At 35.1% G+C, this 15779-nt stretch overlaps 1 protein-coding gene across 2 annotated transcripts in view; it reads right to left on the minus strand.

Annotated features, from left to right (window-relative positions):
- Window positions 1-15779, minus strand: part of Zdhhc13 (zinc finger DHHC-type palmitoyltransferase 13) — a 46486-nt gene that overhangs the window by 16012 nt on the left and 14695 nt on the right. For both annotated transcript variants that reach the window (XM_042691516.1, XM_042691517.1), the window contains exons 3-10: window positions 13210-13332; window positions 11885-11962; window positions 10830-10974; window positions 8825-8889; window positions 6538-6700; window positions 6186-6311; window positions 2943-3076; window positions 1020-1120 (exon numbers count right to left, since the gene is read on the minus strand). In XM_042691516.1, coding sequence (XP_042547450.1) covers window positions 1020-1120; window positions 2943-3076; window positions 6186-6311; window positions 6538-6700; window positions 8825-8889; window positions 10830-10974; window positions 11885-11962; window positions 13210-13332 — 935 coding nt within the window. The remainder of the gene's footprint in view (window positions 1-1019; window positions 1121-2942; window positions 3077-6185; window positions 6312-6537; window positions 6701-8824; window positions 8890-10829; window positions 10975-11884; window positions 11963-13209; window positions 13333-15779) is intronic.

Below are 15779 nucleotides of genomic sequence, written 5' to 3' on the forward strand. Positions count from 1 at the left end.
AAAAGGAAAGAAAGAAGGAAAGAAGGAAGGAAAGAAAGAAGGAAAGAAAGAAGGAAAATTCTGCCTGATTCCAAAGACCATATGCTTTTCACAGTATTCCAGCTCCTCTTTCCATCATAGATCAAAGGCTTTGGGAAGAGAAGCCCCCACTCATATCCTGACTGGAAAACCTGAAGCAACATTAGTCTGAAAATTTGGGGTAGGTTTATAGGGAAGTTACAAGAGCTATGCACATTCCACTTGAAAACACTGATCTATGGTAAAGTGTGCCACCTACTGACTCAATGCCCTATCAGCAGCAGGTTCAGACAGATGCCTACATCAGTTTTACCATTTCATGGTATACCAGCCAGTAAAACATTCCACACTGTCAATTCAAACATCTTAAGATTCTACCTATAGATACATATAATATAGAAATGAAAGGAATATGCTAAAAAGTATATTTCTATTTGCCATAATTTTTTAAATAGAATAAGGCTGAGCACACACGTTTTCTGAAACCCGTGTCACATATACTTTGAGTGGCAAAGCAAAGTTATTTTTGTTCTGGATTGAGAATCACTGCCTCAGATAATGCTGCTTATTTATTTTTAAATGCCATTTATTATTATCAGAAAAGCCACATTTTCCTGAAAATCTCTCCTACATAAGCCATTTCAGCACCCAGATTAATTCATCCACTGTAACTGTTGACCAAATTAAAAGAACCATCTGATCTTGAAATAAATCTCAGAAACAGTCCAACATATTACTACAGGTCCAAGTAAAACAAGAATTCATTCTACTATTCCCCTGTTATAAGGAATAAATACCATACTTATTGTTTTCACAGTTAGCTGAGTTTACTTCCAGTCAAGTAGGTTTTCAGTATAGAACATTCAATCAGAACCAATAAATATATGCAATTAAAAGTTAGCTGCAGTCCCTGTATCTTTTCAAATATACAGATTAACAATGGCACTATTATTTTTTAGAGGCAAATGAGATATACATCTAAATTTAAGCTGAAAGGATATCAGGAAAAAATAAGATGAACCAAGTCATAAATATCCAAAAAATGGAACTTAGCAAAAAGACTGTTGGTAAATATACAAGGTTCTTATATCCAACCAATAACCTAGGGGGAAAAAAGACACAGATATTAGTGAAGTAGAATATTAGCATAATTCATGTTAATTCTAGTTCCAAATTCCTTAATAACAATAATAGTAGCTTTCACTTCCTAGGTGCTTACTCTAGGTAATGTACTACTTTCCAGGAGGCAACAGACATGCACTATTTAAACCAATCTTACACATGAGAAAACTTAAGCGTATGTTTGGGGCCTGGTATGGTAATTACATCTGCAACCCTAGCTATTCAGGAACAGAGATTGGAAAGATTAAGCTGAGAAGCCAACCAGGGGGAAAGGTTATGATCATGGTAACTATAATAACTAATGGTTTAGATTAAAATTTATTTAGTGATCAAGTCAATCCAATCAATGAAAAATAAATAAATATTTTTAAGTTGTAAGTTTTCTGAATAACAGTTTTAGGTGTTTTGGTAATTTTCAGAAATTTGAGCTTCAATTTAATTTAATTCATTCATATCCAATTGTCCTACGCTAATAAAATTCATCTAATGATTTTTTTTTTTCAGGACAAAAGCAATGCATGCTTATCCAGAAAACGTTGGCAAGCAAAAGGATTTAGAAACTTTCATAATGATACCCTGTAAATAGCAACACCACATGTCCTGGTAGATTCTTTTATATGGATCATCATCATTATATTTTTTCTTTTCCTTCAGTGATGGAAATGCTCCATAGAAGAAACAAATTTCCTAGTTTTATGTGCTTTACTTACTTAGCATTTACCGCAGGAGAATAAGTACTATGAAGAGAATAAGCAATGGACTCTCACTAAGGTATGTTTGAACTAGCATGAGTCACTTCTCCAGCTACTTACATATAGTGTCAGAACACTACACAAGGGCACTAGCAAGACCTAAGAGCCATAGGTAGGAAAGCTTGATGAGTTCCAGAAACAAGGTGGAGAGTGTGATAGGATGGAGGGAGAAGGCATAAAGTCAGTGGGGAAGGAACAAATCACCTAACACCTCACAGACAGAGTCTAGAATTTATTCTGAGCACAATAACAACTATGAGAGGGATATAAGCCAGGAAAGATGATCTGTACATTACAGGGGGTGTATTTAAGAAACCAGTCAGGAGGCTTGACCTAATGTGCCTCTAAGTAGATGAGAAGTACATTCCTGAGAACTACATGTGGGAAGTGAGAAAAGAAGTGACATAAACTCAAGGATGACATCCACATTCATGTGAGGAATTGGACACCACTTTACTGAGACAGAGAGAAAAGAATGGGATGTGACATTATCATTGAGTAACGACTACATGTCAGACATTGTCCTAAGCACTTGCTTGACTTGGAACAATGCAAACTGTCTCAACCATAAACTAAATACAAACAACTATAAATATATTCATAGAAGTAGAACAATCACCCCATAGTTACTATTTTAAAGCCACTTTAATTAGGTTGTTTTAACACACACACACACACACACACATACACACACACAAATCATCGAGCAAAAATATAAAATGAACTTATATTTTTTTCCAAAAGCAAGAACATTTTTGAAAAATGGAAAAATAAGCTTTCACATGCAAAATAACTATAAAAATCTCTATTATTTACTAAAACAATTCAAACAGCAAACTGTGTAATCAAGTCAATCAGGTATTGGAATAAGCAAATTGTTTTTAATAAAAAAATATGCAACAAAGCTTTTCCTTTCCATCAGGCCCAGGATACTGTTATATGGTTCATATTTATAACTCAAAAAAATCTGTGATTTTGGCTAATCAACAACAGAAATAAGCAATTACATTGGAAATACGGTAACCAGCCTTGAAAGACTAATATACATACCTTGGAAACAAAGATGTCAAGAAAAACAATGTTACTAGAAGACATCCTTTTAAAAGCCAAGAATCTGAATTGAAGTCTAGAATGTATCCAACAGCCCACATGGTAATCACAGAGAGCATCAGCAGCAGGAAGAGCTAAGAGAGTCAAATTTTTAGAATCACCTATGTAGTTAATAATAATAATTTATTCTGTACAAGAAATTCCTAAGTATATAAAAAGAGTACAACAGAACTAGCACAAAGATTTTCTCATTAAATCTAAGCAATTTATACATCCTAGATAATTTCTCAAAAGCCCTACAGGCCCTGAAGTGTTGTTTAACCATATTTTGTTTTGCTTCTCTTCTTTCAAGAAATGGTGGGGGGCTGGGAATATGGCTTGGTGGTAGAGTGCTTACCTCACATGCATGAAGCCCTGAGTTTGATTCCTTAGTACTACATAAACAGAAATAGCTAGAAGTGGTGCTGTGGCTCAAGTGGTAGAGTGCTAGCCTATTCAGGAACAGAAGTTCAAGGACAGTCCCCAGGTCCTTAGTTCGAGCCTCAGGACTGCCCTCCTTCCCCCAAAAAAGAAATGGTGGGGTTATTATTATTATTTGTTATCATTATTACCAATTTTTTAAGGAAAATACCCATGAAAACTGATTTTCCAAAACTAACAGTTTTCATATAGCACTCTATATCAGAAAACATAAAGCAAGCTAAAGAGACCACTCAAAAAATCAATATATTCAAGACTCAATTGAGGGGAGATGAAAGCTTCAACTTGAGCACTAGGTTGCATCACCTCCCAATAAAAAAGCGTTACAGGAAACAGTTCTGCAGAAAAGATAGGCTTGGTTTGGGGCAGGTGAAGCTTAAAGCACCTAACAACATCCAGGAAATATCAAAAAGGCAAGTTTTACCATTTCAGAATACTTAAGATTGATCAGTATGTAGGTGGTAAAGCTATGGATGAACAAAATCCTCAGTCAGGCGCTAGTGGCTCATTCCTGTAATCCTAGCTACTCAGGAGGCTGAGATCTGAGGATCACGGTTCAAAGCCAGCCCGGGCAGGAAAGTCTATGAAACTCTTATCTCCAATAAACCACTACAAAACGGGAAGTGGCACTGTAGCTCAAGTGGTAGAGCATTAGTCTTGAGCTGACGAGCTGAGGGACAGTGTTCAGGGCCAGAGTTCAAGCCCCAAGACCGACAAAAAACAAAAAAACAAAAAAACCAATATCCTCAAGATTGTGTGTATGGGAAGTGGTACTGTGGCTGTGGCTTAAACTGGTAGTGTGCTAACCTCGAGCAAAAAAGCTCAGGGACTGTGCTGAGGCCCTGAGTTCAAGCTCAAATCTGACCAAAAAAAAAAAAAAAAAAAGGTTGTGTGTACGTACAAAGGGGCAGAAGTTGGACCAGATGGGCTGGTCCTAGTGAAAGAATATTGCGCATAAGCCAGGAAATTTTCACAAAGGTAAGGTTCTCCATTCCAAACTTCACATGGAGATAAAAGATTGAAATATCTTCCTTCCTTCTCTTCCCTTCCCTTCTCCACCATCCACTCTCCCCCCTTCCTTCCTACCTTCCTTCCTTCCTTCCTTCCTTCCTTCCTTCCTTCCTTCCTTTCCTTCCTTCCTTCCATCCTTTTTCTGCCAGGCCTGCATCTTGAACACAGGACCTGGGTGCTATCTCTGAGCTTCATTTCACTTAAGACTAACACTCTACCTCTTGAGCCACAGCTCCACTTCCAGCTTTTTCTGAGTAGTTTACTGGAGATAAGAATGTTAGAGACTTTCCTGCCTGGGCTGGCTTTGAACCTCAATCCTCCTGAATAGCTAGGATTGTAGGCATAAGCCACCAGCACCTGGCATGCAATATTTATTGAGGATGACAATGACTCAGGTTTTCTATAACAAAGTTAAAAGAATAAATGTAAACCAACAGTCTGTCTGCACAGAAGCAAGGTTCCACATTTGTGCAACACAGTCCCTTAGCTACAAGTTACTAGACCATGAAAGCAAGCAAGGCTTTGCAATAGCAAAAAGGAAAAATATACCTTGCCATTTTAATTTCTCTGAGCCTATTGTGGGATGAATAATATCATTTAATCTTTTAAATGTTTTCTATTCTAATTTGCTTGGTGACACAAAGTAAGTTTAGATTTTTTTCTTAAAATAAATTTAGACTTACATATAAGCAACACAATCTCAAAACAGAAATAAGAGCTGGGTGTGGTGATACATGCCTGCCTACTTGGGAAACAAAGGCAGGAAGATCTCAAGTTCAAGGATAGTCTTATGGGTTAGGTTAGGGAGACCTTATCTCAAAAATAGATACAGCTCAAGTGATAGAACACTAGTATTCACAAGCTGATACTACAAAAAAATTTTTTTAATTAAAAAATGAGAAGAAAAAAATTTTTAAATGTGTATCTCAGCGCTAAATTCCAGAAATAACACTTTTACAAATGAGTCATACTATTTATTTGTTCCATAAATATACTTCACTGGAACAAATCAATGAACTTAAGGTCTTTTTCTTATGTAACTTAAATTCTAACTGGGAAGACAGACAAATGTGTTAATTTTATGGTATATAAAAAAACTGAGTCACATGAAGTCTAGCAGGCTATTGAGAGGACTTAGCTTTTACTCTGGGAAAGAGACATCAAAGGAATTTGAGATTAATGACAGGATCTAACATTCCCAAAGCTTCATCTGCCAGACTGACATGGCTTTGGTGGAGTGTGCCTAGGTGGGATCAGATTCTAGATATAAACTAAAGGCAGAAACAGCCAAAGCCATACCAACAGAGGTATATTGTATGATAGAACAAATGATGATTGGAAAGTTCAAGTTGCTACCTATTGAGATGTGGAAAGCCTAGCTAGGGGTAGAAAAATGATCAAGAGGAGTTCAGTTTTTGATATCATACTAATCATGTCTACTGGACATGAAACTGGATAAGCCTAGTAGTACTTGTCTATGAATCAAATCCATTTACATTTTAATTTTTTTCATTAGAGAAATATGAAAGTACACAAAAATATGCACAAAGAAACACACAGTTTTATAGCCATCTAGCTGAGGACCATCACTTCGTATTCAATGAAATATCAAATTTCCAATTTTGGGTTGTGGGGTACATGGGAAGATATAATCAAAGATATAATACATCACAGAAAGCTCTTTGCTCTCCCACATTACCCTAAAAAATAAACATTTTAAAATTCCACAGAACAGGCTCTACATGAAAATACCTCACATTTCTGTAACCATTTCCAAAGCTTGAACTTTTGGTTAACTCTTGTTTTGGCTTCTGTTTTGAGCATGTGAATAATGAGCTGATTTTTGTTTTGTAGAGCCATATCAAGAGGTGTTTCTCCCTTTAAAAAAACACACAAAAACTCAGTTATACTTTTGATATATTAAAGGATTTTAAAACATTTTCACCAGAATTATAGACTCAACACATTTATTTTAAAGATAACTATTGTTAGTATTTGTCTTGTGGTATCCAAAAATAAAATGCATAGGTATGTATATTAAATTATCAATCTTCTGTCTAACTGAAGCTGTAATAAACAATAAGAGATAAATACCTGGTCATACCTTAACATTTCGGATGTCTAGGCTAGAACCAGCTTCCAAAAGTTTATCAACTGCATTGACATTTCCAGATGCAACTGCCCAATGGAGTGGAGTGTTTTGGTGTACTTTATCAACAACATTGAGAGAAGGATTAAACTTTAAAAGAAATCCAGTTGGTTCTGATCTGTCTCAAAGCAATAAAATAGAAAGGAGCATTAAAAGGATAACATTTTGAGAAGTAAATTAAAAAAATAAAAATTTTAAGCTAATGTATCAATTAACTAAGCTGTAAGTAAGGATTCTGAAGAAAGACATCTCTTAAATAACAGCCTACTAAGCAGACAATACAATTTAGACAATAATATAGTAGAATAAAAAAAAGCTTTTATTTCCATATTGTTATTCTATGATTAGTTAAAATATTTTTTCAAGGGTAGATTTAACTCTAGCCAATATTCAGTGCTATCTAGTTAAATATTAAATGTAGGGGCTGGGATGGTGGCTCAATGGTAGAGCACTTGCCTTGCATGAATGAGGCCCTGGGTTTGATTCCTCAGCACCACATAAGCAAAAAGAAAAAAGCCGGAAGTGGTGCTGTGGCTCAAGTGGTAGAGCGCTAGCCTTGAGCTGAAGAGCTGAGGGACAGCGCCCAGGCCAAGAGTTCAGGCACCACGACCCGACCCCTCTCCCCCCCAAAAATATTAAATGTATGTTTTAGTTGAGTAGATAAACTAAAAGCTATTTTATACTGTTCCTCAAACCAAGTACCAAATAAAAGAAGTAAAGTCAGGTTGAGTATCCTTTATCCAAAATGCTTGTGATGGAATTTCAGATTTTGAAATTTGTTTGGATTTTAGATTTTGTTTGGATTTTAGAATATTTGATATACACGAGATACCTTAGGGACTAGATACATACTTCAGTTTGAAATTAATTTGTTATATGTATATATATATATGTATATACCTTGGCTGGGCAGATGGCTCAGTGGTAGAGTGCTTGCCTTGCATGCACAAGGCCCTGGGTTTGATTCCTCAGCACCATGTAAGCAGAAAAAGCTGGAAGTGGTGCTGTGGCTCAAGTGGTAGAGAGCTAGCCTTGAGCTGAAGAGCTGAGGGACAGCATCCAAGGCCCAGAGTTCAGGCCCCATTACCAACAAAACAAAAAAAACAAATATATATAAACCTTGTATACATAACTTGAAGCTGCATTTTAATTTTGTGTGTGAAAAAAGTTTTCATAGTATGAAATTTTGTGGTGTCACGTTTTGTCTAAAAATTTTTTTGATTTGGAGCACTTAGGATTTTGGATTTGGGAATTAGGAATGCTTGACTTGTAATGTCCTACCACAAGTACATTTCAGAAAGCTACAAACTAGAAAATAGAATCCTGTAAAATGTTTTTCCCTTACCATCAATACTTTTCACTCCTTTACAAATACTCAAAGAGAGTCTTTCAATAGAAACAACATTCTAGTTTATTCTATCAAGATCTTTAGACTGGCTTCTGAGTTATCAACAAAGAGAAAATGCTCTCCAAAAAAATTCTACCCTTTGTCACATAACTCCATAAGAAGGAAATGACATTAGAATAAACTTAGTTTCTAGAAGTGCTAAAGGAAAAACCAAAACTGGAGATTCAGTAATAATGTTGAAAACATTTAATAAAGTAAAATTTGTAGCACGCATTTGCATAGTTTAATACCTGAAGTTGGAATACATGGCAGATATTAAGAATATTGTTTATAAATAGAAAACTTAAATATTTAAGGGTCTGGTATAAATACACAAATGGAATCTTTTCACAGATTAATTACAATTAGAATTTTCAGAGAAGATAATATTATCAAAGAATCTCAAAATTTACTGTTTTTAGGAAAGCATATTTATCATCAAGATTTGAACTTGTAGCATCTTTTTAAAAGGTAAGATAGGAATATCAATCATATTAACAATTATCTTCATAATCTATGTGCTGTTTTCTATAAACTTCGAAAATTCAGCAACTATCACAAGAAGGATCAGTGGTATTTTGAATATAGATATATAACAAGTAAAAAACAAAACAACTGAAACTCAAATGCTAAGGAATCTTTACCTCTTCTTTAAGGAAACATTTTTCTTATTAGTAACTTTCAAACTTTTTACCCAAGCTATCAGAAAAGGGAAAAATGTTTTTTAATACTTCAACTACAGCTACTTTAAAAATTCCTATCATAGTCCCAGGGTGGAAAATATTTTTTTAGCATGTACTATCATATCACATGGACTAAGATACTTGCAAGTATATTCATAGAAATTAAACTTACCCAATTACTTTGTAAGCTGATAACATGAGAGGTGTCTGCCCATTCACATCTGTCATATTCACACTCTATTAAAAAAGCAGAATCAATTAGCAAAACTGTAAAAGACAATCATGATCCTCAGATCTCAGCCTGCTGAGTAGCAAGGATTACAGGCATGAACCACCAGTGCCTAGCCTGTGCTTCACTTTCATAGGGTAAAAATCCATAGATTTTTTTTTTTTCTATTTTCAATGATGGGCAATGATGGGGTTTGTACTCAGGGCCTTACAAATAGTAGTTAGATTCATCACCAGTTAAGCCAATCCCAGCCAAATCCATGCATTTCTACAAAATATTTTTAAAGAAAGAAATGTAATGTATAGTATGAGTTATTGGATGAGTTATAGAAGTCATGTATCTCATATATCAATTATATAATGTGAACAGAAGACATCTACAAATAAAATATAGATAGCCACCAATATGACTTAGAGACCTTTGAAGTCACCTACTTACTTTAACTGAAATATGTTCATGCACTCATTTATCATGCAAAGTTGTCCATTTTCTACTAAAACATTACCAGTAATACTGAATTCCCTATCTTCTGAGTCCATTTGTATTTTTGTACAGCAGTTCTTAATATTAAAACAAAAAAATATATTTTCTAGAATACAAGCAAGAGGAACAAAAAGTCATACCTCCCTAAAGATATGCTCCGTTATTAAGACAGGCACACATTCAAGGTGTATAACAATGATAAAAGAGTTTCAGTTACTGAAGATTCATATGGGCCTTGAAGAAAAACTTGGGAAGGAACCAGAGAAAAGCAGAAAGGATTTTTCCTCATATGTCATTCCAAAATGAAGCCCAGGAGGCTGTAATGGTCATACTTCAACTGGATAAGCTTGAGAGAAAAGTGCTTATTTAAAGGTAGCACAGTCATTGCAACACCATTCATGCAAACACGTCTCCATGCCTGTTCTAGGCAAGACTGGTAATATGTAAACTACTTTGCATTCAGAAAGCACATTCCAGAGAAGTATAGCTGACAACGAAACTCTCACTGCCAATAACCTATAATTTAACCTGTGCCGCTTAAGGCAAGTCATTTTTCCTGGAATTACTTTAGCTATAAGAAGCACATATTCAGATTGGTCTCCCATTTGGTCTCAAATAGTGAAAGCCAATGATGGGATTTTTAATGTTATTACTACCATCTCTACAGTCAATAAAAAGAAATGATAGGCTTTGAAAATGTTTTTGAAAACCTCATAAAATTACTGGGTTCATAAGAAACACCATTAGAAGCTTGCAAGCTTTAGAAACATTATATGTTACTGACTTAAATGAGCTGTACTTCTCCCTCCAATAAAGCTGAAAACAAAGTATTTATTTAACAGCTAGACTTAGAGGTTAAAGTCTGCCTATATGTATAGTCATAAGCTTCCACTGTAAAAATGAGGCAGACTAAGAAGATATGACAAAGTAAACAGGGCTCAAGAAACAAAGGGCCTCTTCTTACTTTGTCATATCATTTCTAGATGAGTCCATGTTCTTGACTCTCATACAGAGTATATATACATTGGCACATCTGAGGAAGACAGGAGGAGGGCACAGAATCAGAGGAAAACAGAGGGGCCAATCAGATGCACTGGACATTGATGACATCAAATTAAGCAACTCAAGGGCAGCGATGGGAGGGAGGGAATGAGACAGAAAGTGGGAACAGCCTACACTAAGCAAAAGGAAAGAAATGCACACATATCACTCAATTTGGAAAAAAAAAAGCTGTACTGTCAAAGTTTGTAGAGACCATAAACTCTATAGACCACAATAATGACAATGTGCCTCGTGAAGGTTAAAATGTGTTTGTGACTTTAACTAAGTATCTTACAATACTGTGAATTTTGTGAAATTTATGTAATCAATCTCAATAAAGAAAAAAAATGAGGCAGACTAAAACTAATAATCTTCCCACTTCAAATTATAGTACCTGGAATAGAAGAGACATTCCGGAACATACCTGCCCCTTTGAGATGAGATATGCTATGATAGGCATGTGTTGAAATAATACTGCCAGGTGAATGCTACTGAATCCTTCTCCATCAATGAGAGTGGGGTCTGCACCATATTGGAGTAACAATATGACCATAGGTAAATGCCCTTGCCTGTAAATAGGAAATAAAAACTAATGCTGTATCTGTAGAACATAATTCATGCAGAAAAAGAAAAAAGTTTCAAGTAGAAACTAATATCCCTAAGGATTTTTGTAACAGTAACACTTTGGAAACATTGTAGAGATTGTGCACTGTTTCTTACTTAAATTATTCAAACGTAGAACTACATGTAGTGCTTCCTGCCAGTAAGTAATACACTAGTAATTTCTTAATCTAACTTAAAACTTTATGCTGCTATAATGTGAAAAAGTTTCATATGACTAATTAATGCTAACAATGAAAACTTTACACCCTTAGACTTCATTGTTGCTAAGCCAAAAATAATCAGGAATATTTTGACATTCAGGAATATAATATTTAGACTGTGAGTACACGGTGACAGTATTAAAAAACATCTTCATTAACCCAAATATAGTTCATGCAAAGCAATAATAAATCTCACTAGCTTAAAGGGATGATTTACCCTAGGTTCTTCATTCAAAACTATGAAGAAACAAGTTTCAAACTCCTTGCCTTACAGGAACAACTGTTCACTTTCTTTTTCTTTGGTGCTGCTACTGGGGCTTAAACTCAGGACCCCATGCTCTTGCTTGGCTTTTTTGCTTAAGGCTGGTACTCTACCACTTAAGCCACACCTCCATTTCTAGCTTTTTGGTGGTTAACTGGAGATAAATCTCCAGGATTTTTCTGCCTGGCCTGGCTTTGAACTGGGATCCTCAGATTTCAATCGCCTGAGTAGCTAGGATTATAAGCATGAGCCACTGACACCCAGCTTTAATTTCTTTTGCAAAGGAAAAAGCCATTCAATAGTCTGTAACTGTTACACAGTTGTCTAACTGGTTTACAATATGGTGGCCACTAGCCAAATAGATATTAATTTCAGCATTTAAAGAAACCTTACCGGATAGCCCAATGAAGAGGAGTTGAATTTAAATCACCACCCAACTGGTCTACAACAGCACCTTTTGAAATATAAAACCTGTTGAAACAGAGAAACATGCAAATAAGGTTTGAAAATTATTTTTCTTTATTAATAAATGTGCTAAAAAATAGAAATTATAAGTTTTCGTTAGGGTCCCAGATCTACAGCAGTCTCAGTAATTTATATGGCAGTATCAGACAAACTCCTAGTAAAACACTATTGCATATAAATAATTGATCCTGCTGTCATTAACATTCTATTATAACTCATGATAACTATGTTGCAAATCCCAACTACTACAATTTTGAAACTGTTTATAGTCAAAAGATTTGGAGTTACAAATTCTACTTAACTTGGGAAGATAAATTATATTTAGCAGTTCAAAATTAGAATTATTATGTAAGAATGAATTTTTGAAGTAATAAAAAATTAAAGTCTTCTTAGAAAAGTGATACACTTTGAATGTTTTGTTTTCTATTTTCAAGCATAGGTATGCTTTCATGCACTATAACAGGTGAACATATAAAGTAATAAAAATGACCTAGAGAAGTTAATCGCATTACTTCAAAGCTGTATCATGTTTTCTAAACGACCTACCTATACCAGGAGTTTATAAATATGTGATAGTGTATTTTAAACCTTAGTAAATTTTCACTTTTTAGGTTTCAAGGATTTTCAATATATAATTCTGTAATACAAAAAATGCAAAATATATCAATGTTTCTTTTTTTTTTTTTTTTTCTTTTGTTGGTTGTTGGCCTTGAACTCTGGGCCTGAGTGCTGTTCTTCAGCTACTCAGCTCAAGGCTAGCGCTCTACCACTTAAGCCACAGTGCCACTTCCGGCTTTCTGGTGGTTTATTAGAAATAAGAGTTTCACGGCCTTTCCTGACCAGGCTGGCTTTGAACTATGATCCTCAGATCTCAGCCTCCTGAGGATTACAGACGTTAGCCACCAGTGCCCGGCTCAATGTTTCTTCTTGAATTAGATGAAACCTTTATATGTCCTGAGAAAGCTTGTTAAGATTTTCTGTTCAAAAAAAAAAAAGTTCACTTTTATTTCCTGGTCTTTATCTTTATAATGGGCCCCTTTGAGTTCCCCCAATTTTTCTTTTGGACCAGTGAGAGTCCTGGACTTGTGGACCTCTAAGTTCTTCTTCAATTCTGTAGCAACCACATGTGCAGCTGGAAGTTTCAGGTATTCATTAATTATAGGTGGCTTAATAATCATACTTGGAGAAAAAGACAACCAAAAGAGAGGTCTAGAATTATAAATATACAATTAACATGGACATATTCATCTTACTTTACAAGATCTAGTCTGTTGTTAATAGCAGCCCAATGAAGAAGTGACACATTTTCTTTGTCTGGTTGTCTGACATCATAGCCTGCTTCAACCAATTCTTTACATCGCTCAAAAATCCCGTATCTCAAAAAGAAAAACAAAGGTATAATTAATACCATGAAAATAATTTCACATATCAAAGTTTGTTCCTTTAACATGTCTTTTCTTTAAACTATCTTTCTGACAACACAGAAGTATAATACTCCATGCAGGATTGGTTTCAGGATCCCTTGTAAATAAAATGTGCACATACTCATAAATATTAAGTCATCTATAAATTACTTCAAATGTCTAATATAGTGTAAATTCTATGTAAATTGTCATATTTTACTATCTAGGCAATAGCAAGAAAATCTCCATGCTCAGTACAGGTAAAATTTTTAAAGTTTTGAATCCTAAATCAGTTGAAGCTGTGTAATTGGCTGATGCAGAACTCAAAGACACAAAGCGTCAACTATAATTAACAGATGTAAAAAGAGGACATAATGTAAAGTCCAACAACAAAAGTAAACTTAATGTACTTAATGATCAGATTTGCTTATTTACAGTTGAGTTTTGTTTTCTTAAATATACTTTAATACTCACATTTGCCTTCTTTTTCTTTTTTTAGCCTCAAAATAGAATATTTATTTATTTAATTAATTAATTGGTAAGTTTTTTTTATTGTGAAAATACCGTACAGAGGGATTACAATTACATGAGCAAGGTAGTGAGTACATTTCGTATCAAGCAATCAAGCACTGCTGCCTCCTCCTTTGTTTCCCCTTACCATCCCTGCCTTCCCATTTCCCCCCTTCCAAAGTTATAAAATTCGTTTTTCGACATAACGTCTTGTACATCTCATTGTTGCAATGAGTCCACCTGTATCCCCATTTGTTTTTTCCATTCCCCTCCACAAATTATACCAACATCAAATACAGTGAAAACAGGAGTTATGTCATGGGGGAAGAACATACAAAGCAACAAAGAAATCATCTTATAAATATGTTAGAAAAAATAGCAAGAAAGAAAAACCATTTGAGTCCTTATCTTGGGGTTCATTTTGCCTAATATAAACTTGCCTGTTTCTGTTTGTCTCAGACATATACTAGTTATTGCAAACAAGGGAAACCATGGAACCTATGTTTCTTTGGGCCTGGCTTACTTCACTTAATATAATTTTTTCCAAGTCTTTCCATTTCCTAACAAATGGGACAATGTCGTTCTTTCCATTGTGTATATATACCACATTTTCTTGATCCATTCATCTACTGAGGGTCATCTGGGTTGGTTCCATATCTTAGCTATGGTAAATAATGCTGTAATAAACATAGTTGAGCTGGTAGCTTTAGTATGGTCTTGTTTATGATCATTCGGGTAAATGTCCAAAAGTGGGATTGCTGGGTCATAGGGGAGCTCTATGTGGAACAAGTTTTCACTGGTTGAACAAGTTTTCACTCCCACCAACAATGCAGTAGGGTTTCCCTTCTGTCCACATCTCCCTCCAGCATCTGTTGTTATTAGAGAAATTGATTATAACCATTCTAACTGGGGTGAGGTGGTATCTCAATGTTGTTTTGATTTGCATTTCTTTTATGGCTAGGAAGATTGAACATTTCTTCATGTGTCTGTTGGCCATCCTTCTTTCCTCTGCAGAGAAGTTTCTCTTTAAGTCTTTAGCCCACTTATTTATTGGGCAGTTGTTTCTTTGAAGATTTGTTGTTGGGGGATTTAAGTTTTTGAGTTCCAGGTATATTTTAGATATGAGACCCTTGTCCGTTGTATGGCTAGTGAAGATCTCCCAATCTGTTGGCTTTCTAGTGTCTTGCTAGCTATGTCCTTTGCCATGCAGAAGCTCTGCAATTTCATGCAATCAAATTTGTACAGCCTTTCTTTGATTTGTTGTGTTTCTGGGTCTCTATTAAGAAAATTTTGGCTTGTGCCAAGGAGACTTAGGGTTTCTCCTATTCCATCCTGTAATGTTTTCAGAGTTTCTGCTTTGACTTCCTGGTCTTTGGTCCATTTGGAGTTGATTCTGGTGCAGGGTTATATATAAGGATCTAGTTTATTTTTCCTATGGGTGTTTAACCAATTTTGCCAGCACCATTTACTGAAGAGGCTGTCTTTCTTCCATTGCCTTCTTTCATTTAAGTCAAACCAAGCCTGTGCAATATCCTTATAATCTGGGACAAAAAAAAAAAACCCCAAAAACTAATAGCAAAGTTGGAATAGGATATATTGAAAAACCAAATGTGGACATGATAGAGATCTGGCAGAGGAAGGGATGATAAGCCCTTCCCAGAGGAGAAGAAATAGATAAACAGACAGACAGACAGATAGATCGATATAGAGATGTGCTATAATTTACACACACAGATATTTGCCTTTCTCAAATCATTTCTGAAGATCTCACCACAATCAGTCCAAGATCTAAAAAAAATCTTAAGGAAGATATGGAAATTTCGACTGAGATTCTGTCAATGTAGCTAAATTTGAAACATTTATAATAACACTGCTTATTAGGTAACAAATATTTAAATGTTTCCACTCTA

The sequence above is a fragment of the Dipodomys spectabilis genome, unplaced genomic scaffold (genome assembly GCF_019054845.1).
Source record: "Dipodomys spectabilis isolate Male_0828 unplaced genomic scaffold, ASM1905484v1 ptg000145l, whole genome shotgun sequence".
In the NCBI taxonomy this organism is placed as follows: domain Eukaryota; kingdom Metazoa; phylum Chordata; class Mammalia; order Rodentia; family Heteromyidae; genus Dipodomys; species Dipodomys spectabilis.